The sequence below is a fragment of the Muscardinus avellanarius genome (assembly GCF_963383645.1).
Source record: "Muscardinus avellanarius genome assembly, chromosome: 14".
In the NCBI taxonomy this organism is placed as follows: domain Eukaryota; kingdom Metazoa; phylum Chordata; class Mammalia; order Rodentia; family Gliridae; genus Muscardinus; species Muscardinus avellanarius.
The window spans coordinates 91,442,248-91,465,493 of NC_137800.1; the positions used below are offsets into that span (position 1 = coordinate 91,442,248).

Genomic DNA, 23,246 nt, shown 5'->3' on the forward strand with positions numbered 1-23,246 from the left:
TTTACTTTTCTGTCCCTTCAGTTCAGACAGCTCCTTGAAGGCTGGGATCCCAAGGGTCTGGGTTCATTCATCGGTACTTGCTCCAGGGGTAGGATCACTGCAGACACTGGGGACGCGGCAGTGAAGACAGGCGAGCCTCCCCAGCCCTCCGGAGCTTACCTTAGAGCAGAGGGAAACACGATGAATGTTATAGATCGGTGCCTTACGAACATGGTAGAAGATGTGCGTCCTGTGCTAGTAGAGAAGAGGATGCGTGGTTTTAGGTCATGAGAAGGTCTCACCGACGTGTGTGGAAGGACCTGGAGGAACTGCAGTCTTGTGGGCGCTGGAGGGGTGGGTGGCGGAGGTGGGAGCTAGGGGGAGTGCGCTCGAGAGAAGGGCCACTCATGCCTTCTGGCCTTTTCTCCTCAGGCCAGTCTCCTGGGCGCCTCGTTGCCATGAGGAAGCCTCGCCGCAAGTCGAGGCAGAATGCCGAAGGGCGGCGCTCCCCTTCCCCCTACAGCCTCAAGTGCTCGCCCACCCGGGAGACCCTGACCTACGCGCAGGCCCAGCGGATTGTCGAGGTGGACATTGATGGACGCCTGCATCGCATCAGCATCTATGACCCGCTCAAGATCATCACCGAGGATGAGCTCACGGCCCAGGACATCACCGAGTGCAACAGCAACAAGGAGAACAGCGAGCAGCCTCCGCTCCCTGGCAAGTGCAAGAAGCCCTCGTCCAAGGGCAAGAAGAAGGAGGCCTGCTCCAAGCATGGGCCCGGCGCCTCCTTCCACCTGCCGCAGCCCAGCGTCCGCGTGCTGGACCCGGGCAGCCAGCCCGAAGCGCCCCCGCTGCCCGCCGCCTATTACCGCTACATCGAGAAGCCCCCTGAGGACCTGGATGCGGAGGTGGAGTACGACATGGACGAGGAGGACCTTGCCTGGCTGGACATGGTGAACGAGAAGCGGCGGGCGGATGGGCACAGCTCCGTGCCGGCGGACACCTTTGAGCTGCTGGTGGACCGGCTGGAGAAGGAGTCCTACCTGGAGGGCCGCAGTAGCGGGGCGCAGCAGCCGCTCATCGACGAGGACGCCTTCTGCTGTGTGTGTCTGGACGACGAGTGCCACAACAGCAATGTCATCCTCTTCTGTGACATCTGCAACCTGGCTGTCCATCAGGAGTGCTATGGCGTCCCCTACATCCCCGAGGGCCAGTGGCTGTGCCGCTGCTGCCTGCAGTCCCCCTCACGGCCTGTCGAGTGTGTCCTGTGCCCCAATAAGGGTGGCGCCTTCAAGCAGACCAGCGACGGGCACTGGGCCCACGTGGTGTGTGCCATCTGGATCCCCGAGGTCTGCTTTGCTAACACGGTGTTCCTGGAGCCCATCGAGGGCATCGATAACATCCCGCCTGCCCGCTGGAAACTAACCTGCTACATCTGCAGGCAGAAGGGGCTGGGCGCAGCCATTCAGTGCCACAAGGTGAACTGCTACACCGCCTTCCATGTGACCTGCGCTCAGCGGGCCGGGCTCTTCATGAAGATCGAGCCCATGCGGGAAACCAGCCTGAACGGCACCATCTTCACCGTGCGCAAGACGGCCTACTGCGAGGCCCACTCACCACCGGGCACTGCTCCTCCCGGGAGGAAGGGCAACTCCCCTGGAGGCCCCCGCGAGACGGAGGCTGAGGCTGGGCTGAAGGAATGTGGAGGGGAGGAGGAAGAGGAGGAAGAAGTGGAGGCAGAAGAGCAGGAAGGCCAAGGTGGGGCAGGCGGCCCCCTGAAGGGAGTGCCCAAGAAGAGCAAGCTGGGTTTGAAACAGAAGATCAAGAAGGAGCCAGAGGAGGCCGGCCGAGACACGCCTTCCACTGTCCCCATGCTCACTGTCCCACAGATTCCCTCTTACAGGTGAGCTGCCCACAAGTGCTCTTGGAAGACTCACCACGGTGTCCTCCTGGTGTGGTCTTGGTCCTGGCCAGCTGTCCCCAAATATGGTTGGGGGATGTCTCTTCTCTTTGGCCCCCAGTTTAAATTTCTCCTTTGGAGCCCGGGCTTACGTGGCCTGTGTTGTGGTTTCGACTGTGTCCTCAGAGTCGCGTATTTGCTTAGGTTGCTTAGGAACGGGCACAGGATCCCTGAGGCAGTGTTTTTAGCAGGGCACTAGTGGCCTTTGGACAGGACAACCCTGCTGTTGTGACTGTCCCTTGCCCTTCTAGGTGTTTAGCATCCCTGGTCTTTGTAAGTGCCAGTGCTTCCCCTCCCGCTGCCCAGTCTCGTGACAGCCTCCAGCGCTCCCCACGTGGGTAGAACTGTCCTACCGTGGCGTCCAGCAAGCTCTCCTGAGGGGCGGGCTTGGCTCGCAGGGCGGTGGTGAGGGGGGAGTTCAGTCCTTCTCTACAGAAACTTTAGCTGCAGGGAAAAGTGAGTTGTCACAAGCCTCCCGGCCGCTCAGTCCGCAGAGACCATCTCCGTAGCGAGGCTGCAGGGCTGTTGGAGGGCTGGGGCTTGGTAGGGAAGCGGGGATGGGGGGCCTGCCCGCAGAGGCTCATCTCGGGGGACTGGGCAGTGAGTGCAGCGTCAGGAAGGAACGTTGGCGACCCGTCATCTAACGTGCTCCTTGCACCTTCTCCCATGTCCCCAGATGAAGAAGCCGCGGCCACGGGAGGTAAAGTTGTACACTGCTTCATTCGTTCAGCGAGGTATTTATTGAGCGCTTCCTACTTGCCACATCCTGTTCTAAGGGATGGGCCCTGCGCTGCAGCTGGGGCCGGTGACCCCTCAGCTGCTGCGGGTCCTGCTTGGCGAGGTTAGGGAGGAAGGGTGCCGGAGGGGACTGGGGCGGAGCCTGGGAAGGAGGCCGGGGTGAGATGAGGATGGAGACACTGTCGCAGGCAGCCCAGTGAGTGTGTCTTCACACACACACACAGCTGTTCCTCTCCTGGGCACCAGCTTTGCAGGCTAAGTACCAGACAGAGTTTCACTTAGTACCTGTGTGGCCTTGGGCCCATTACTTAACAGCTCTAAGCTTTAGTTTGTTTATTTGCAAATGAAGATACCTCATAAAATTGTGAGAGACAAATGAGATAATAAAAGCGAAGTACTTAGCACAGTGCCTGGCAAATAGTAGGTGCTCAATAAATGGTGACTGCTGCTGCTGCGATCGTGTTAATTCTTCTCCCTACCTGCACAAATGCTGTCAGGACCCTGGGGTCGAGAGGTAGTAGAGGGAGGGGCTGCCCGCAGCACGTGGGCAGGCAGGCCGGCGCTTGGCTTGGGTGTTGGTGGGATCTGTCTCTGGGGAAAGGCTTAGGCCTTGATTTTGTAAGCTTGGCTTTGGGGCCAAACGCCTAACTGTGGAGCTGAAGAAGGCAAAGGGGAGCCGGGGCGCCGCCCAAGCGCCAGTCCTTGGGCTCCACCCTCTCAGCAATACTTCCTCTCCTGGGTGAAGTGTGGAGTTAAAGAGGTGGGCTGGCTACTCTGTGGACCACAGTCTGGGTGCTTCGCTCTCAGCCTGAGGTCCTGGGTCCCACCCACCGGACACCATTTCAGGAGAGCCACTTCAGTTGCTGGGACACTTTGCTGGACCTGTATTCCTAAGCTGTTTTTTTATCATTTGTGACTGGGAATACTGTTGTTCCTTTTGCAGTAGGGGCATTAAGATACAGATTGTGAGCCAGGCGTGGAGGCGCACGCTTGTCATCCCAGCACTCGGGAGGCTGAGGGAGGAGGACTGCAGTTCAGACGGCCTCAGCTACTTAGTGAGGCCCTCTGCAACTCTGTGAGACCCTGTTCAAAAAATAAAAAATAGGGCTGGGGGTGTAGCTCAGAGGTCAAATGCCCCTGGGTTCCATCCCAGACCCACAAAAAATAAAAATAAAAAATAAAAAACGATAGAGATTGTGGGGTTTTTATTCCTTTCCAATCCCTTTCCCTTCCCCCTAGGTGTTGTTGGCCTACACTCTGACCTTAAGATTTCTTTCTTGGGTAGTTTAAGTCTTCAGACCCTCTTATCCTCTTACACCTTTAGGCCCATTTTTTTTCCAATTTGGTTCAAAATTGGACAATATTTAGGCTTTTTTTAAGTGAAAAGTCAGGCCAGCCGGCCTTGAGGGTTTGCATTGGGTGACCCGCTGGCCTCCTGTTTCTAGCATGGAGGGCAGCCGCTGCCTGTGTGGGTGGGTGGGTGGGCTCCCCAGCCCCGGAAGCAGCAGATGGCAGCCTTGTCCATGCTTATTCCAGTTCTTGTCACCTTTGTCACCAGAGGGTGGGAGCTTGGGGGCACCAGCCTCTTTCTCAGGAAGTAGTTCGAGGACCGGGCTGCTGCCCGAGGTGGAGCCCAGAGCTGCCGCTTCCTCCCCGTCCTCACTCGGCTTTCTCGGAGGCGAGGCATTTGACCCCTTGACTCAGTGCTGATCCCGGAGCAGGTTAGGCTGCACAGGCTGTTGTCGGCGCTGCGCACTGACCCTGTCTTTCACTTCCCTGTGCCTCTGCTTAAGGTTGAACAAGATCTGTAGTGGTCTCTCCTTTCAGAGGAAAACCCAGTTTATGCAGCGGCTTCACAACTACTGGCTGCTGAAGCGGCAGGCGCGGAACGGCGTCCCCCTCATCCGGCGCCTGCACTCCCACTTGCAGTCCCAAAGAAACGCGGAGCAGGTAGGTCCAGCGCCACTGGAGGCTGGTGGAGGGCCCAGGTGGTAGGGCCAGGGCTGGCACCTCCCCAGCCCTGGAGCCAGCCCTGGAGTCTTTGCCTGCAGAGGGGCGGGCGGGAGCTGCCCAGCAACAGCCTCTAGCACTGGAGCTGTCAGCCGATGCGCCCTTCCTAGTGGGAGAGGTTGGACTTAGGAGAGTGGAGAGTCCCAAGAGGTGAGCCGGCTGAGCCAGGACAGCCCCAGCACGGGAGTTAGGAAGAGGCCCCCTCTGCTCAAGACGCTACACTGCCGTCTGCCAAGAGCCATGATCGCAGTTGGGTGACACACCTGTCCGTCCACTTGTGGCTGTTAGCCACTAGCAGCGAGAGGTGCTGAGTACTTTGTGTGTGTTGCTCCGATTATGCATCTTGAGCTCTTCCTCTCTCCACCTACTTGTGGCTTCTAAGTGGCCCTCCACTGCCGCTCCCTTGAAGCAGCGGTCCTTTCCGTGGCCGATGCCTCTGCATTCCGTCCCCTCTCTTGCTGACCTTTGTGACTACGGCTGCCCTGAATCCTCCCCTACGACACCAGAGGCCTCCTCCCAGCAGGTGTTTCCTTGATGCCAGGCTGCCTCAGGTTCTGGGTCGCCGTGTCCGAGCTTTTCTGTGGCACCGTCTTCCCTCTGCCTGCAGCTCTGCTGTACACTCACTGGCTTGGAGATTGCAGCCACTGTCATCACTGAAAACAATGGAGTGTGTGCGAGCGGCCCTGCGTTTTGTCTTGTTCTCAGTCTTGTTTTCTGCCTCGGGTCCGTGGGATGCTTCCAGGTGCATGTAGTTACCTGTACCTCAGATACTAGAGGCTGAACTCCTCTTTCCTCCTCCCTTCCCTTCCCCAGTTTTTTAGGAACCCTTCCCCCTCCTGTCCTCACATCAAGAGCTCCTTTCTGCGAGTCCCCCCGTAAGGGGCGTAGTCCCCCTACACTGTCTGGGGACTCGTCAGCAGGGCCCTTGTCCTGCGGTCCCCGGCCTCTGGTGCTGACTTTGCTCGAGGCTGGTCTGTGCGACTCCCAGGCTCTCACTCCCTTTTCCAGACGCACTCTCCTTCCACAGGCAGGCCACATCCAGGCTTTTCTGCTGGCCTTGGAGGTGTCTTGGCAGCTGGTGCTGGGTCCATACGGCTTTTGGGGTGCTCCTGCATCTCCCCCAGATGCGCACTTTGCTCACCTCCACACTCCTGCCCCTCGTCCCATCAGTTCCAGAAGCTTCCTTGCGGCTTTGCCCATGGTGTCTACGATGTGTGAAGTGCTTTTGAGACTCCCCAAGAGGCCTTCCTGATCTCTCCCCCGCCTCCCGGGCCCTCCCTCTACTTTGTTCCTTCTCGGCTGAAGTTTAGATTCAGTTTACGTGGCCAGTTTTTATTGCCTTTATGTTTTTGTGGAATATGTGCTTTTGTTTTCCTCCCCTGAACAACAAAAGTAACATCTCACGCAAGCCAGTCGGTACAGGTGAAGACTAAGAACTTTGCTGTCTAGCTGGCTCGAGGCTCTAGAGCGAGATCCTTTCCAGCCCTGTGGGGTGCTGATCTGGGTGCCCTGGGGGTCAGGAGCGCAGCTCCAGGTCCCCCGCTGCCAGGATCATGCTGTGTGGAGACGCCGATGGGAGGCCGGGCGTGCGGGCTCCTGGAGACCCTGGGTCAGGAGGGCCTGCCTTGCCTTCCGCAGCGAGAGCAGGACGAGAAGACCAGCGCGGTGAAGGAGGAGCTGAAGTACTGGCAGAAGCTGCGGCACGACTTGGAGCGGGCGCGGCTGCTGGTGGAGCTCATTCGCAAGAGGGAGAAGCTCAAGCGGGAGCAGGTGAGGAGGCGCGGCGGCCCGCTCTGCAGTGAAAGCTTGTGTTGGAGGGCTTCAGGGTAAACTCCAGGTTGTATGCCAGGCCCACGCCGGATGCGGGTTCAGGAGGCCAGCCCTGAGTGTTCTGAGCGCTACTCAGGCCGTCCTCTCCAGCCCAGGCCCTCCTCCACAGGCCACTAGCCGGGTGCCGATTCTGGTGCTGAGCAGCCCTCACCACAGTGAGCATGGCAGACACCGAGGGAGGCTACCTCGGGGGCCTCCCTGGTTGAGGGTTAGGGCCATCCAGGCATGGTCCACAGCTGCACTGCTCTTCTGCCTCTGGTTCAATTTTTTTTTTTTTTTTTTTTTTTGGTGGTACTGGGTGTGGAACCCAGAGGCTTTCTACCTCCGGGCTATATTCCTGGACCTTTTTTATATTTTATTTGGAAACAGGGTCTCACTAGGTTGCTGAAAGCCTCACTAAGTAGCTGAGGCTGGCTTCGAACCTGTGCGATTCTCCTGTCTCAGCCTCCCAAGGGCTGGGATTGCAAGCGTGCGCCACCACGCCCGGCTGCCCCTGGTTCAGAAAAACAAGAGGCGGCGGCCGCATCCCTGGCCCTGGGAACACCGGCGGGCCTGTTTTGAAGTGGCCAAGAGGCAGGAACTTTTCAGTCTTATTTGTGGCTCCCCAATGGTAACCGTGTTAGGGCACACACAGGAAATGCCATTGAAGAGCACCCCTCTATAACTGTATGCAGGCGTTTGCTGCCTGAGGGTGAGCATAGAGGCCTCGGTCATCCCAGGCCAAATTCTGGTCCAAGGTGCATTTGATTTATCAGTGTTCTTCTTGGATTGAGTCAGACCTGGGTTCAACTGCTCTCTAGCCAGAAGACATCCTCCCTCCAAACCCCAGGGTTCTTATTTATTGTTTATTGTGGTACTGGGGATTAAACCCAGGGCATTCTTCCTCTGAGCTACACCCAGCCCTGGTTTTTACTTATTTTGAAACAAGGTCTCACTAGACGAGGCCCTCGTGTAGCTGAGGCTGGCGGAGAACCTGCAGTCCTCCTGATTCTGCCTCCCAACTACTGGGACTAAGTAGCGCAGATAATAGCTTTTCCTCCAGAGTCGTGGTTAATTGAGGTCACACAATTCCGGACGCAGAATGACATGATGGGCAAGGGCACTCACTCTCGAACTGCACTGTCTAGGACAGAACCCTGACTCCACTTCTTGTGGGGGCAGTCTCTGTGCCTCGACTTCCACTTTGTGAAATACCTCATTACCTGTGTCATACCGTCACTTCTTCACACAAAATATTTAGAATCTCAGCTGGTGCTTAGAATGTACTGTAACAGTGCCAGGTGTTGGCTGGGTGTGGTGGTGCACACCTGTAATCCAGTACCTGGGAGGCTGACGAGACACAGGGATCGCAGGGTTGAGGTCAGCATGTGGTGACTTAGCAAGATCCTCTTTTTTTATTTTTGTGGTATTGGGGATGGAACCCAGGGGCATTCGACCTCCGAGCTACACCCCCTGCCCTATTTTTTATTCTTTATTTTGAAACAAGATCTCACTAAGTTGTGAAGGGCCTCACTAAGTAGCTGGGGCTGTCCGCAAACCGCGATCCTCTGGTCTCAGCCTCCCTAATGCTGGGGTTACAGGCGTGCGCCACCACGCCCGGCTTAGTAAGATTCTCTTTCAAAATAAAAATAAAAAAGGACTGGAGGTCAGTTCAGTGGTAGAATGTCCCTGGGTTAAATTTCAGTCCCAAATACATAAAAATGTTAATTATTATAATAACTTACTATGATTGAAGGTTTGGTATGGGGCTTGATACACAGGAAACATTAACAAAGCACTAGCTATCTGTTTTAGGATCTATCCTAAAACAGGGTGGCTGCCCTGGCCTCCCGCTGCGCCCAAACTGCAGCAAGTCCCAGCCGTACCCGGTGCCATTCCCCGCACCTGGGAGGCCCTGTGCCCGCCCCGACCTTTCCCTGTTGAGCTTTCTGTAAGCTAGCTAGCTTGCTTGCTTGCTTGCTTTCTTTCTCTCTCTTTTTTTTTTTTTGTGTGTGTGTGTGTGTGTGTGTGTGTGTGTGTGTGTGTGTGTGTGTGTGTGGTACTGGGGGGAGAACCCAGGGACAGTCTACCTCCAGGCTAGCCTTATTTTTTATTCTTTATTTTGAAACAGAGTCTTACTGAGTTGCAAAGGTCCTCACTAAGTAGCTGAGGCTGTCCACAAACCTCAATCTTCCTGTCTCAGCCTCCCAAATGCTGGGATTACAAGCGTGCACCACCACGCCCGGCTTAGTTATCTCTTTTTGAATGCTGTAAATAGAGTAACACAGATCACGTAATTTATAAAGAAAAGTTGGAACTAGGCATGGTGGCAGATACTTGTGATCCCAGTACTTGGGAAGGTGAGACAGAAGGATCACGGATTTGTGGCCAGCCTCGGCAACTTACTGAGGCCCTCTGCAACTTACTGAGACCCTGTTTCAAAAATAAAAAGTAACGCCGGGCGTGGTGGCGCACACTTGTAATCCCTGCGCTTGGAAGGCAGAGACAGGAGGATCGCGCAGGTTCGAAGCCAGCCGCGCCCGCTGGCTTAGGAGACCCTGTTTCCAAATAAAAATGTAAAAATAGGTCTGGGAGTGTAGCCCGGAGGTAGAAGGGCTTCCAGGAACCCCAGTACCACCAAAAAAATAAAAATAAAAAAAAAAATAAAAAGTAAGATAGGTCTAGGGCTGTCCTAGGAGGAAGAATGTCCCAAGTTCTCTCCCCAGCACCTCCAAAAAAAAGAAAGTTGTTTGGCTTGGAACCCTGAGGCAGAAGTCCTAAGGGCATGGTGACAGCCCAGAGAGGACTCTGAAAAGTACTGGGGGCCAGGGAGCAGAGCTCCCCTTATAGCAAAGCCACTCCCATGAGAACTCCCCTAAGCCACTCCTGAGGGCGGAGCCGCCCACAGAAGCTTGGTGCTGTCGGCAGTTGTCCAGGCGGAGGCAGACAGCCCCCGTGTCCCGTCGCCTGCTGGCCGGCGGGCTAGTGATGGGAAGAGGGCAGGCCTTGGCGCGTGCTGACCGCCTGCCGCCTGCAGGTCAAGGTGCAGCAGGCCGCCATGGAGCTAGAGCTGATGCCTTTCAATGTCCTGCTGAGGACGACGCTGGACCTGCTGCAGGAGAAGGACCCCGCGCACATCTTCGCTGAGCCGGTGAACCTGAGCGAGGCAAGTCCCAGCAGCAGCCCTCCCTGAACTGGGAAGGGTCGGGCGGGCACGGGGCCTCCCAGGTGCGGGGTGGGGGTGGCACCGGTTACGGCTGGGCCTTGCCGCAGCTGGGTGCAGCAGGAGGTCCGGGCAGCCACCCTGGGCTCAGAGTGCCGCAGGGAGGCCAAGGGTGCCGGTGAAGGGAGCGCCTGTTTGGCTAGTAAATGGTTGTTGTAATTGTACAGGTTTTATATGTTTAGGTTCCAGATTACCTGGAATTCATATCCAAGCCAATGGATTTTTCTACTATGAGGCGGAAGCTGGAGTCCCACCTGTACTGCACCTTGGAGGAGTTTGAGGAGGACTTTAACCTTATAGTTACCAACTGCATGAAGTATAATGCTAAAGACACAATTTTCCACCGAGCAGCTGTCCGCCTGCGGGACCTGGGAGGGGCCATCCTGCGGCACGCCCGGCGGCAGGCGGAGAGCGTCGGCTATGACCCCGCGAGGGGCACCCACCTGCCCGAGTCGCCCAAGCTGGGAGACTTCTACCGCTTCTCCTGGGAAGACGGTGAGAGGCCTGGCTGGGTAGGAGGGAGGGAGCCAGGGCTGCGGGGCTGGGGGACAAACGGAAGGCAACGAGGGTGTGGTTGCTGAGGGGCTGTCTGGGAGGCTGTAGCCCCACGGGAGTCTTCTCTCCAGGGTCACCTGTGTGACCCTGGAATGCGGTGGTGCTCATGGAGGAAAAGCAGAATTGGCTCTGAGCCCTGCCCAGCCTAGCCCTGCCCCTGCTTCTGCTTCTCCAAGGGCCGGGGCCTTGCTGAGCCGCCTGTGCCTGTGGCCTCCCTGCAGATGGCCCCACACTCTGACCTTGTTCCTGTGGCAGCCTTCCCGGCAGGGGCGTCACAGGCACAAGGCCCCACAGTGACACTGCTGGAAGCTGCTGGCCACTGTTCCAAGACAGTATTTCATATCTGAAGGATTCGGCCCCTGGCCCAGTTCCTTCAGTCCCTTTTGTCTTCCCTTCCCCCTGGCAGTGGACAACATCCTCATCCCAGAGAACCGGGCCCATCTGTCCCTGGAGGCGCAGCTGAAGGAGCTGCTGGAGAAACTGGATGTGGTGAGCGCCATGCGGTCCAGTGGGGCCCGCACCCGCCGTGTCCGCCTGCTGCGCAGAGAGATCAATGTCCTTCGGCAGAAGCTGGCCCAGCCACCGCCGCCACGGCCACCGTCACTCAGTGAGGCAGTGTCCAGTGGGGAGCTGTCCGGGGCACCCCGGGGGGAGGCGGTCGGGCTCGAGCAGACCCCACAGGAGGAGCCCGAAGACGATGGGGACAGAGGTGAGAGTCACAGCTGGGTGCTGGGGAGGGGAGGGGTGGGGACCCGCAAGGGCTAGGCGGAAGTGCCCTGGGAATAAGTGTAGGCTGAGCCCATGGTAAAGCAAAAGCCCGAGGAAGGGGCACCTCCCAGGTCATGTTCAGGGGTGACCAAGGTACTTAGCAAGAGTCCTGTGTGGTGGCCCACACCTGTAATCCAGCACAGGGATAGAATGCCCCTGCGTTTCATCCCCAGTACCACAAAAAAAAGTTTTAACAATAGGCAAGGATTAAGCTGGGTATGGTGGCACATGCTTGTAATCCCAGCATTTGGGAGGCCGAGACAGGAGGATCGCAGTTCGCAGACAGCCTCATTTACTACTTAGTGAGGCCCCTTGCAATTCAGTGAGACCCTGTTTCAAAATAAAGAATAAAAAATAGAGCTGGAGGTGTAGCTCAGAGGTAGAATGCCCCTGGGTTCCATTCCTAGTACCACAAAAAAAAAAGGTGAGATCAAAATTCAGCTGTCAAAGTAGATGTTGGCTGTTGTGTTGGACTGGGCTCCAGATTGTGGAGAGGTGAAGGGAGTTGGAGGTGCTGTTTATTATTAGCTAGTTAGGAAGAATTAGAGCATTTGCATCTGCTATGGCCATGTTGTACATTATAAATTAGTAGCTGCCTACCTCTGTCACCATGTAGAGGAGCCTTGGGGTGGCTGGGCTGAGGCATGAGGGGTCGCGGGGAAGGAGAGAGCCTACAGGTGGTCTGGGCTCTGGAGCTGTCTCACAACTTAATTACTTTCTTGTGGTACTGGGGATTGAATCCAGAGTGTTCTACCTCTGGGCTACACCCTCAGCACTGTTTTATTTTTTAATTTGAATCAGGGTCTCATGAAGTTGCTGAAGCTGGCTTTAAACCTGTGGTCCTCCTGTCTTAGCCTCCCAATTACTGGGATTACAGGCATGTACCACCACACCTGGCTAAAGGTTCCTGTGTGTGTGTGTGTGTGTGTGTGTTTATCACACACACGGGGTTGAACCCAGGGGTATTTTATCTCAAAGCTATGCCCCCAGCCCTACTTTTTTATTCTTTATTTGGAAACAGGATCCCACTGAGTTGTGGAATGTCTCGCTAAGTAGCTGAGGCTGGCCGCGAACCGAGATCCTCTTGTCTCAGCCTCCCAAGTATTGGGATTACAAGCATCTGCCATCACTCTCTGACTAAGGGTTTCAAAAAAGCAAATTCCCAGTCTCACCTCCCGGAAATTCCCACAGGGAGTTCTGAGCTGTGACGTGGAGGTCTCCGTTGTTTGGGTGTCAAGGTGGTGGCTGCACAGACGTGTTTGGAGCCACTGGGGTCACTTCATGGGCCGGCGCTCTGCACCTTTCCTCTGCCTGCTGTGTGCAGCTCACCCTGATGGTGAGGCACCAGCTTGACAGTAGGCGAGGAAACTGGGGCCACGTGGGCTGCGGAGCTGCCCGTTCACCTGGTACTGAGGAGGCGGGGCTTTCGGGGTGAAAGTGCTGGGTGCAGCGCTCCTGCCAGGCTTTTGGAGTCCTTCTTTAGTTTTATCCTTTTTTTTTTTTTTTTTTTTTTTTTTTTTTTGCGGTACTGGGAATGGAACCCAGAAGCATTCTACCTCTAAGTTATACCCCCATTTATACCCCCAACCTTAGTTTTTATTATTTATTTATTTACTTATTTATTTATTTATTTTGGTGGTACTGGGATTCCTGGAAGCCCTTCTACCTCCGGGCTACACTCTCAGACCTATTTTATATTTTTGAAACAGGGTCTCTCAAACCAGCGCTGCTGACTTCGAACCAGCGCGATCCTCCTGTCTCCGCCTCCCAAGCGCGGGGATTACAAGCGTGCGTCACCACGCCCGGCATTTTATTATTTATTTTGAGACAGGGTCTCACTGAGTTAAAGGGCCTCACTAAGAGGCTGAGGCTGTCTGCAAACCGCGATCCTCCTGTCTTAGCGCTGGGATTAGAAGTGCACGCTGCCACGCCTGGCTTAAAAGTCTGTTTTTAGAGATTTGGTTTTAGTTGGTCTGGAGTAGGGCCTGGCCATTGGAATTTTCAATAAGCCTCCTAGGTCATTTTCATCTGCATCCATGGCTGAGAGCTGCCGGTGTGGGTCAAGCTCTTTGCCTCAGATCTAAGACCCCAGATGTGTGTCAAGCCTTCTGATGGCCCGTGCTTTGGCTTCTCACTGTCAGTCAGTATCTGGCCTGGAGGAGGAGTCTCTTTCTAAAATGTTCAAGCATATTCCCCTTTGCTCTAACAGATGACTCCAAGCTGCCTCCCCCGCCAACCCTGGAGCCCACTGGGCCTGCACCTTCATTGTCTGAGCAAGAATCCCCTCCAGATCCTCCCACCCTGAAGCCCATCGATGATAGCAAACCTCCAAGCCAGTTCCCAAAGTCCAGAAAGGTGGGAGAAGACGAGCTCCTGGAGAAGCCAGCCTCCCCTCTGGGGAGCGAGCCCCTGCACCGCCTTCTCGGCGACAGTGGCATCGGCAGACTGTCTCCCACGGCCCCCGACACCCCCGGGGGCACCCCACTCAGTGGCGTGGGTCGCCGCACATCGGTCCTCTTCAAGAAGGCCAAGAATGGGGTGAAACTACAGCGCAGCCCCGACAGGACCCCAGAGAGTGGCGAGGACCACCCGGCGGGCTCTCCCGCCTCTCCAGCCAGCACTGCCGACGAGCACCGGTCCCGGAAGCGGCCGAGGAGCAGGAGCTGTAGCGAGAGCGGAGGGGAGCCATCCCCGCGGCGGGAGGAGGAGACAGGTGACTGCCCGCGGTGCTCCTCCTTCCCTCTCCTGCCTTGCCAGCCAGCCCGCGCCCTCCCTGTCAGCCCCGCCCTGGCGGCCTGCGCGGATGGCTGGCACGATAGCGTCGGGGGCTCTGGCGCTTGCTGGTGGGCATAGCAGTCTCACCTGGACAAGCGGGCTTTGAGCAGGTCCTTTTAGAGGGCTACTTTGCCTCTGAGGACCTCTTGGCTGTCTTTGGTAATGGTAATGTGGTTCCTACTTTCATTTTAGTGTGTTCACAAACTAGCTTTATCAAATGCTGGGGGAAACTGACAATGAACAAAGCAGACAAAATACCCTTGGGTCATGCTAAAAGCAAAAGCAGTCTCTGGACTAGGAACTTTGGAGACAGAGCTGGCCGGGAAGGGGGCAGGGAGCACAGGGTGTTAGAGGCGGCCAGGGAGGTCTTCTGAGGAGCCGCCTCTTGGGTAAAGATGGGAACGGTGTAGAGCACGAGCTATGTTGGGGGAAGAATATTCCAGAAAGGCAGACTAGCAAGTACACAGGCCCCGGAGGTGGGAATGTGCCTGTGTGAGGAGCCAGGAGGGGTGCTCCACGGGCCGGATCACTGACCCTTTCTGTTGTCCAGCACGAGCTGGTCATTGGGGCCAGCCAGCCAAGTTGCCCTCATTCAGGAGGGTGTAGCCCAAGGAGGAACAGTAGTCTCCCAAGGCAGAGACGCCGTGGGCCGCGGGGCCTGGAGCTGGGCGATAGGAATGCCACGCCCAGGCAGGCCGTGCAGGGTGAGGGTGTGGAGAGGCACACGGGGTGCAGGAGGCACCCCACGTCTCCTAGGGTGAGGTGGCCTGGAGGCGCCCTTGGGGCCAGCAGCAGTCCTGGGGAGGAGGCGGTGTGCTGGGGGAGGAGGGGCCTGCATCTGGCTCCTTCTGTGTACCACACTCAGCCTCCTTTCATGCAGGGGGTTTTTGGCATTGGAGATGGAACCCCAGGGCATTCTACCTCCAAACTACACCCCAAGCCCTATCGTTTTATTTTTATTTTGAAACAGGGTCTCACTAGGTTAATAAGTCTCAGTCCTTGTTGAGACTATCCTTGAACCTGGGATCCTCCTAACTCATTCTCCCAAGTATTGGGATTACAGGTGTCGGTGATTTAACTTGAGGTGATCGTGTTAGCAACAGGGCCAGGGTGGCACAAACATGCTGACTCAGATACCTGTTCTCGCAGGTGTGGCTTGCCTCACAGAGCCCCAGGGTCTGACCCCGCCAGGAATGTCCGGGCTGCAGTGGTTGTCCCGAACAGTCCCCATCCTTGCCTCTGGCAGGCTGTGATAGATACTTCCGGGTGCGGATGACACCCAGCCCATATCCTGTCCTTCCCCTTCTGACACCTTCCCTGAAGAATGAAGCCAGGCATGCCAGCTGTGTGCTGGGCAGGGTGTGTGTGTCTGTCTGAAAAGTCAGGGTGGTGGGCAGGCATGGAGGATTCCTTGATAATCAAGTTTTGAAATAAGGCGCAAGAGAGGCTCGTGAGCCTGCCAGGGAGGGAAGTCTTGGTGTCTTCCTTTGTGGCCAAAAGATGGTCACAGGAGTTGGCCTTATTTTCCTTTAAGTAAAAAGATGGCTAGGAAAACCCAGTGTGTGTCCATTGCCAGAGCCAATGTCCCTGTCGGGTTCTATCAGCTCAGGCCTTCCCCTCTCTAGCCCTCCATGCGGCGGCCACCACGCGATGGCCTGTGCCCCGCTCATTCTGTGTGTCCTCAGCAGGAGTGACCAACGGCTTTGGAAAACACGTGGAAAGCGGGTCTGACTCGGAGTGCAGTTTGGGCCTTGGTGGCGGACTGGCATTTGAGGCTTGCAGGTAAGGACACTTGTCCCCAGAGCCGTCATCAGCTCCTCCCTCTCCCCGTTCTCCCTGGCCATGAGGACGTCTCAGGGAGGAGGCTTTACAGGACTGTGGGCCTGAAATTGGGCTTTAGAGGGTGGGGCCAGCCGACTCCTGTCACCCAGTGAAGTTAACATGTAAACCAGTCCCCCCCCCCACACACACACACCACCTTGCCTCAGGCCTGTTGGTGTTTCTATTTACTATTATATACTGGTACGTTCTACCTCTAAGATACACCCTCAGCCTTTTTTTTTTAACAGTACTGGGGATGGAACCCAGGGGCATTTTACCTCCAAGCTACACCCCTAGCCAAATGTTTTATTCTTTCTTTTGAAAAATATTTTGAAACAGAGTCTCACTAAGTAGCTGAGGCTGGTTGTGAACCCGGATTCCTGTCTCGGCCTCCCAAGTACTGGGATTATAAGCATGCACCACACACTTGGCTCCTCTTTTTTTTGTTGTTGTTTTGTTTTTGGTTTGGTTTGCGGTTCTGGGAATGGAACCCAAAAGCATTCTACCACCTCTGAGCTACACCTCCGGCCCTATTTTTTATTTATTTTGAAACAGGCTTTCACTGAGTTGCAAAGGACCTCACTGAGTAGCTGAGGCTGTCCATGAACTGCAATCCTCCTGTCTCAGCCTCCCGAATGCTGGGATTACAAGCATGCGCCACTTCGCCCGGCTCTCTTTTTGTTTTGAAAGTGGGTCTCACTAAGTTGATAAGGCTGGCCTCAAACCTGTAATCGTTCAGTCTTAGCCTCCCATATAATGGGATTTCAGATGTGCATCTCCACACCCGGCTATCAGTGGCTTCTTAGAGGTGTAGTGTAGGAATAAAAAAGGAACCAAGAGGAAGCCGAGCGTGGTGGCGCACGCTTGTAATCCCTGCTCTTAGGAGGCAGAGACAGGAGGATCGTGCAGGTTCAAAGTCAGCCTCAGCCACTTAGTGAGGCTCTCAGCAACCTAGCGAGACCCTGTTTCCAAATAAAATATAAAATAGGTCTGGGAGTGTAGCCCGGAGGTAGAAAGTCTCTGGGTTCCATCCCCAGTACCACCAAAAATAAAAGGAACCAAGAGGAAATTTGGAATTGCCTCTTGTTCAGACAGAGATCCTGGCATATCTGCCATCCTCAAGCTGGAAGGGATGGGTCTCTGTCATTTTTTAACCTGGAAGGAGGATTTCTGAGACCAGAACCTTCCAGTTTCTTCCATGGCTAAGAGTTTATTGAGAGACTCCTCTGTGTTCTGCAAGACCCCAAGGAGAGTGGGACTGCCCACCAAGGAAGGACGGCCAGTCCTGGGGACTGCTGTCTGGCCCCACGGTGGCTGCTGAGCGGGTCTTGGGTTCAGAGTGGGGGACAGGAGGCCCCAGGGCAGTTCTTCCCACGGCAGGCTGATGGGTCGGCGAGGGCTCTAGGGCTCCAGCTACTTCTTGGCCCTGGATGGTTTCCTCTTTTGACTCACCACTGTTAGAGAGGAAGTAGATGGGGAAAGACACAGTTCTCAGACGTAGAGAAGAGAGTTCAGAGTCTTGGCATGTGCCGTCGGCACCAGCTTAGAGTTCTTGGCTTCCTTCAGCTAAGGTGCTGGGAAGCCCAGTTCATTGGGTTCCAGCTGTCCCCATCTCGGCCTGGGCTGAGGGCAGAAGGTGTGCTGGTCTTCCTCCATGATGGGCAAGCCAGGCCTGGCCACGTTAGCCTGCTGTGGTGGTGTCAGCCTCTCTGCAGCAATTCAGGCCGGTGCCCCTGGCCCCTGGGGCTCCAGCCCAGCAGGAACAGTGCCCTAGGAAGGTGTTTCCTAACTCATCACCTCTCAGTGGAATTTCAGGGTCTAAAACAGGACATTCAAGGGCTCCAACTGTGAGGGCTTTTTTTCCTCCTTCATTACAATACTAAATACATAAAGAAAGATGTAACTTGTTAGACTAGAATTATATCTCAGAATTAGAAACAACCTTGAAAATAGCTGGGTTTGGTGGTGCTTGTTTATAACCCCAGTACTACCTGGGCGTCGTGGTGCACACTTGTAATCCCAGCATTTGGGATGCTGAAACCGGAGGATCATGGTTTGTGGACAGCCTCAGCTATTTAGTGAGGCCCTGTGCAACTCAGGTACTTAGTGAGACCCTGTTTCAAAATATGGATATATATATATATATATTTCCCCAGTACTTGGGAGGCTGAGACAGGAGGATCACAGGTTCACAGCCAGCCTCAGCAACTTAGCAAGGCCCTCAGAAACCTAGTCAGACTCTCTTTCCAGATAAATGAAATTGGGCTGGGGTTTAGGTCTGAGGTAGAGGCCTCTGGTCTCTATCCTCAGCACCAAAAAGAAAGAAAAAACCTTGAGAGAATTGGCCATGAAGTCATCCCCGCCCTGCCTTGTTTGGTCTTTTCTGGTGGTTTTCTGCACGGGGGTAGGGCTGTGCTCTCTCTAGGCCGCTCATCCAACAGTGATAACTGAACACCCACTGTGCCCGGCACTCTTCTAGGCACTGATAAGGTGTCTGATAAATTAGGTTGCCTGCTGGGGCCACTTAGTCGCCTGGGCTGTTTCTACAAACTAGAAATCCACAGACCTAGTGATGTTGGTGTCCCGCCTGTGGAATTGAGCTCCTCCTCAGCTCATTGCTCCTAGTACAACAGTAGTTTAGAATATTACGTAGGACATTGAAGCCTGCTGCCCTTCATGTAATACCTGCAGCTGTGTTTATTGAGCATATGGTGTGTGTAATGCTGTGTGGTTTGTATTAATTCACTAACATCACATGGGGAACAGACATGAGAGGAGTTAAGTAAGTCATTCAAGGTCGCCACATTCCTAAGACCTGGGTTTGAATCTAGGTAGCCTGGCTCCAGACTTCTTTTTTGGGGGGGCTAATGGGGATTGAAACAAGGGATGTTCTACTCCATCTTTCACTTTGAAACAGGGTCTTGCTTATTTGCTGAGGGTCTTGTAAGTTGCTGAGGCTGGCCTCGAACCTTCTGTCCTCTCTTCTCAGCCCTCCAGGTACTGGAATTACACATGTGCAGCACAGCACCACTTCTGCTGTATTGGAAGGTGTCTCCCTGAGCCGAGCGTGGTGGTGTGTGCCTCCAGTACCTGGGAGGCCGAGATAGGAGGATCCCAGATTCGAGGACAGCCTTAGCAGCTTAGTAAGACCCTGTTTCAAAATAAAAATTAGCCAGGCATGGTGATACATGCCTGTAATCCCAGTACCTGGGAGGCTGAGACAGGAGGATCACAAGTTCTAAGCCAGTCTCCAAAATTTAGCAAGACCCTGTTTCCAAAGAAAAAATAAAATAGGGCTGTGGTATAGATTAGGTTGATCCCAGAATGCCCCTGGATTCCTAGTACTGCAAAAAATAAAAATTGCTGGGAGTATAGCTTGGGAGCATAATGCCTGGGTTCAGTCTCCAGTACAAAAAAAAAAATTGACCATGTTTCCCTCGATTTCGGATGTGAACAGGGCGTGGTGGTGCACGCTTGTAATCCCAGCATTTGAGAGGCTGAAACAGGAGGATCCGGGTTCACGGCAGCCTCAGCTACTTAGGGTATGAACTTTAAGTGGCTTTCTTAATAAAATTACTAACTCCTTACATCTGTTATAAGACTTAGCCCCATGGACAGAAACTTGTAGGGCCAGTAGGAACCAAATCTTAACTGCAGACTGGATATTTTCCCCCCAGAATGGATCTTGATTTTGACTAGTAAGAAAAGCCCAGTCTGTCTACTGTTTTTGAAGATGGTGGCTCGTGGGTGTTGGCTAAGCAGAACCTTCTTCCTTCATCCGATCATGAAGCAGGCAGCTCTGCTCAGCGCAGAGCGCTCCGACCATTTGTGCTCCCCTGCTTTCTGTCTCACCCTGGCTTCGTGGGTACTTCTGCCTTCCTACAGATTGCGCACCTGTCTTTTAAGCAGTTCTGTAGGTGGGAAAAGTTACACAACAGTAATATTTTCCAAGTTTGGGTGGACAGAAGCTCTGGCCACGTCACTCTTGCTCAGAGGCTGCAGCCTGGCTGTGCGCTAGAATCGCACGGAGAACTGTGTGAAAGCACCCCTGCCTGGACGCACCTTGGTTGGACCATTGTCCTGATAGAGTTCTTCTCAGTTTTACTTCTAGTCTTTGTCTAATATACAGCTTACCTTTTTGTAGAAGCTAATATGAAGAAAAAAGCGTTGGTCTACTTTTTAGTTTAAAAAAATCTATCTCAGTCAGGCGTGGTGGCACACACTTGTCATCCCAGCACTCGGGAGGCTGAGACTGGAGGATCACGGTTCGTGGACAGCCTCAGCTACTTAGTGAGGTCCTCTGCAACTCAGTGAGACCCAGTTTCAAAATAAAGAAAAAAAGGGCAGGTGTGGTGGCACATGCTTTTTTTTTTTTTTTTTTTTTTTTTTTTTTTTTTTTTTGGTGGTACTGGCGTTCCTGTAAGCCCTTCTACCTCTGGGCTACACTCCCAGACTTATTTTATATTTTTGAAACAGGGTCTCTTATGCCAGCACGGCTGGCTTCGAATCTTCGCGATCCTCCTGTCTCTGCCTCCCAAGCGCGGGGATTACAAGCATGCACCACCACGCCTGGCCCGTGGCACATGCATTTAATCTCAGCATTTGGGAAGCTGAGACAGAAGGATCGTGGGTTCAAGGCCAGCATCAGCTACTTAGTGAGGCCCTCTGCAACTCAGTGAGACCCTGTTTCAAAATCAAGAATAGCCAGGCGTGGTGGCGCACACTTGTAATCCCCGCGCTTGGGAGGTGGAGACAGGAGGATCGCGCAGGTTTGAAGCCAGCCTCAGCTGGTTTAAGAGACCCTGTTTCCAAATAAAATATAAAATAGGTCTGAGAGTGTAGCCCAGAGGTCGAATCCCCCTGGGTTCCATCCCCAGACCCGCAAAAAAAAAGAAGAAGAAGAAGAAGAAGAAATAGGGCTGGGAGTGTAGCTCGGAGATAGAATGCCCCTGGGTTCCATCCCTAGTACTGCAAAAAAGAAAAAAAATCTGTCTCTTTTTATCTAAGAAAAGCTTCACACATAAACCATTTCGAGTTGAGAAGTGGGTTTTCCACCCAATTTAAAAATTATTTTTCTAATTCTAGAAGCCCTGTCCATTATAGAAAAATCTGGGAAAGAGACAAATTTTTGTACCTTAAAATATAAGTTGGCAAGCCGGGCGTGGTGGCGCACGCTTGTAATCCCAGCATTCAGGAGGCTGAGACTAGAGGATTGTGTTTGCGGACAGCCTCAGCTACTTAGTGAGGCCCTCTGCAACTCAGTGAGACCCTTTTTCAAAATAAAGAATAGAAAATAAGGCAGGGGGTATAGCTCGGAGGTCGAATGCCCCTGGGTTCCATCCCCAGACCTGCAAAAAAAAAAAAAAGAAATATATATATATATATATATATATATATAAGTTGGCACATGAACCACATAAGAGGCACATGAAGCACAGACAGAGTGGGGACGCTGGCTCAGGCCCTGGAAGGGGCGCAGAACCGGGGCCACCTCTCATAAAGCCCCAGGCCCCTGACCAGGACGCCCTGCCAGCCACAGGACAGAATGTCCTGGAAGTCTGGTGGGAGGGAGCTTAACGGTCGGGCGAGTGGAGCTGCGAATGCTGCTGGAGCGCCCTCCACTGCTGCGAGTTGGGAGAGTGGGAGGGTGTCAGCCGGCGGCGCTGCTCATGCCCCTTTCTCCCTGCTCTTCATGCAGCGGTCTGACGCCCCCCAAACGCAGTCGTGGGAAGCCAGCCCTGTCTCGCGTGCCCTTCCTGGAAGGTGTGAATGGAGACTCCGACTACAGCGGCTCAGGTGAGGGCCACACCCCCGGGAGCCACCCCTTGACTACCCAGCCCCGGGCACTGGCCAGGGAGCTGCCCCTCGCCTCTAGGCCATTCAGACTTGCTTTCAACGCTCATCTGAAGTGTGCTATGCGTCCGTGGTAACCATAAGCGAGGTGGTGCAGAAGGGAACGAGGGAAGGTGCATGGCTAGTGTTCTCTTGCGTCTTCCGGATGTGATCCGGTCTCTGCAAGCCGAGCAGGTATATTCAAGCAAGCGAGCAAAGAACGTGTGTTCCCTGAGCCACCCTCTTCCCGTGCTTTGCCTTGGTGGGCCCAGTGGCCATCTGGAGGTGGCACCTAGGCGTCCTCGCCGGCCTGTTCCCAGCCAGTGCTGCGCTAGGCGGCCCCTGCGGTGCGGGCTGTGTTCTGTCTGTGGAGGGGAGGAAGCTGTTGGAAGGGATCGCCAGGTGGAAGGAAGGTGCGTGCGTCCTGTCCCTGGCGCTGCCTGTCGGCTCTCATAGAGTGCCCGGCGACAGCCTGTGTCCCTGAACCTCGGGCTGCCCTGGGGGTTTCCTTGGTGGGCTAAGGGCAGACGCAGGGCTGCGGGCTGGCCTCCTCTCCCGCTGCCTGCTCTCCTTTCTCGTGTTGGTGAGTGCGTGCCCATGTGTCATTGCTTCTGTGGCCGTCGGTACCCAGGGCAGGGCTGGTGTCTGGAGGAGCCTGGCTCTAAGCCGGGCCGCAGCAGTGGAGTGGCCCGCTCTGTGCTTCTGGTGTGGTGCTTTTCCAACCTAACTGTGTACTTCAGACGGTGGCAGAGGAGATCTGCAAGGGCGGCCGCCCTCCCGCCCCATCGCCTCAGCACCGGTGTCACCATCTCTGTGTGCCTTTTGTCCTGGTAGGCGTGTTTTTAACAAGGCGCTGGCCCAGGACACTCCATCCCTAGTCTGCTTTTTTTTTTTCCTTGCTGTTATCTCATTTTTTTTTCTCCATGTAGACACATCATCTTTATCTCTCATTCTTGGAACACTAACAGTACATTCTAATTTACTTAACTCTTCTGTTCAACATCTGGGTTTTCACCAACTTTTATTTTTCTTACTGGGGATGGAACCCAGGGGCATTCTCCCTCTGACATGTACCCCTAGCCCTTTTTTATTTTTATTTGGAAACAGGGTCTCGTTAAGTTGCAGAGGGCCTCTAGATAGTTGGCTGTCCTGGAACCTGTGGTCCTCCTGTCTCGGCCTCCTAAGGACTGGGTTTACAGGCCTGTGCCACCACGCCAGCCTCCAACTTTAAACGTTTCATGAGGCAGTGAACTCAAGTTTTTGTTCAAATCCTTCTTACTCATTTTTAAAGTTCTTTTTCTTAGAATAAATTGCCAAGGAAAGAATTTACTGGAGCAGATGTTTCATGCCTTGTTTTAATAGCTCCGGAGACATAGCTGCTAAGTGACGTTCTGAAAGGGCTGGCCTGGTCTGTGGTTTCCTAGGGCTCCCATGCAGCCGGCTTTTTACCTTCTTGTTATTGCTGTTGACTCCATAGAGTCAAAACAGTGCCTTCTCATTACCGTGGTGCGTCTTAAAAACTAAACGAGAGTGCTCGTGTTGCCCAGAAACACGGCTGCCACCTGGGATCCGGGCGGTCACCCCTCGTCCCCAGTACAGGGGTTGCTTTGGTGTTGGGCATATCTGGAGTGCCCGGGCGCCTGCCCCAGGCGGGCCCTCAGCTCTCGGTTGACAGGCAGTGTGAGATCTGCAGCAGCCAGGCTCCATCAGAGCTATACAGTCCAGTGTCCTGGTCAGAAAAGAATTTACTTGACCCTTGGCTTTGCTGGGACG

At 54.5% G+C, this 23,246-nt stretch overlaps 1 protein-coding gene across 1 annotated transcript in view; it reads left to right on the forward strand.

Moving 5' to 3' along the window:
- Window positions 1–437: 437 nt before the first annotated feature.
- BRPF3 (bromodomain and PHD finger containing 3) overlaps window positions 438–23,246 on the forward strand; it is a gene marked incomplete at both ends in the record, with an annotated part of 28,574 nt that continues 5,765 nt past the window's right edge. The window contains 9 exons of the mRNA XM_080710597.1: window positions 438–1,885; window positions 4,474–4,630; window positions 6,329–6,460; window positions 9,537–9,665; window positions 9,905–10,217; window positions 10,684–10,986; window positions 13,255–13,758; window positions 15,509–15,602; window positions 21,340–21,437. Of these exons, the coding sequence (XP_080566723.1) occupies window positions 438–1,885; window positions 4,474–4,630; window positions 6,329–6,460; window positions 9,537–9,665; window positions 9,905–10,217; window positions 10,684–10,986; window positions 13,255–13,758; window positions 15,509–15,602; window positions 21,340–21,437 (3,178 nt within the window). The remainder of the gene's footprint in view (window positions 1,886–4,473; window positions 4,631–6,328; window positions 6,461–9,536; window positions 9,666–9,904; window positions 10,218–10,683; window positions 10,987–13,254; window positions 13,759–15,508; window positions 15,603–21,339; window positions 21,438–23,246) is intronic.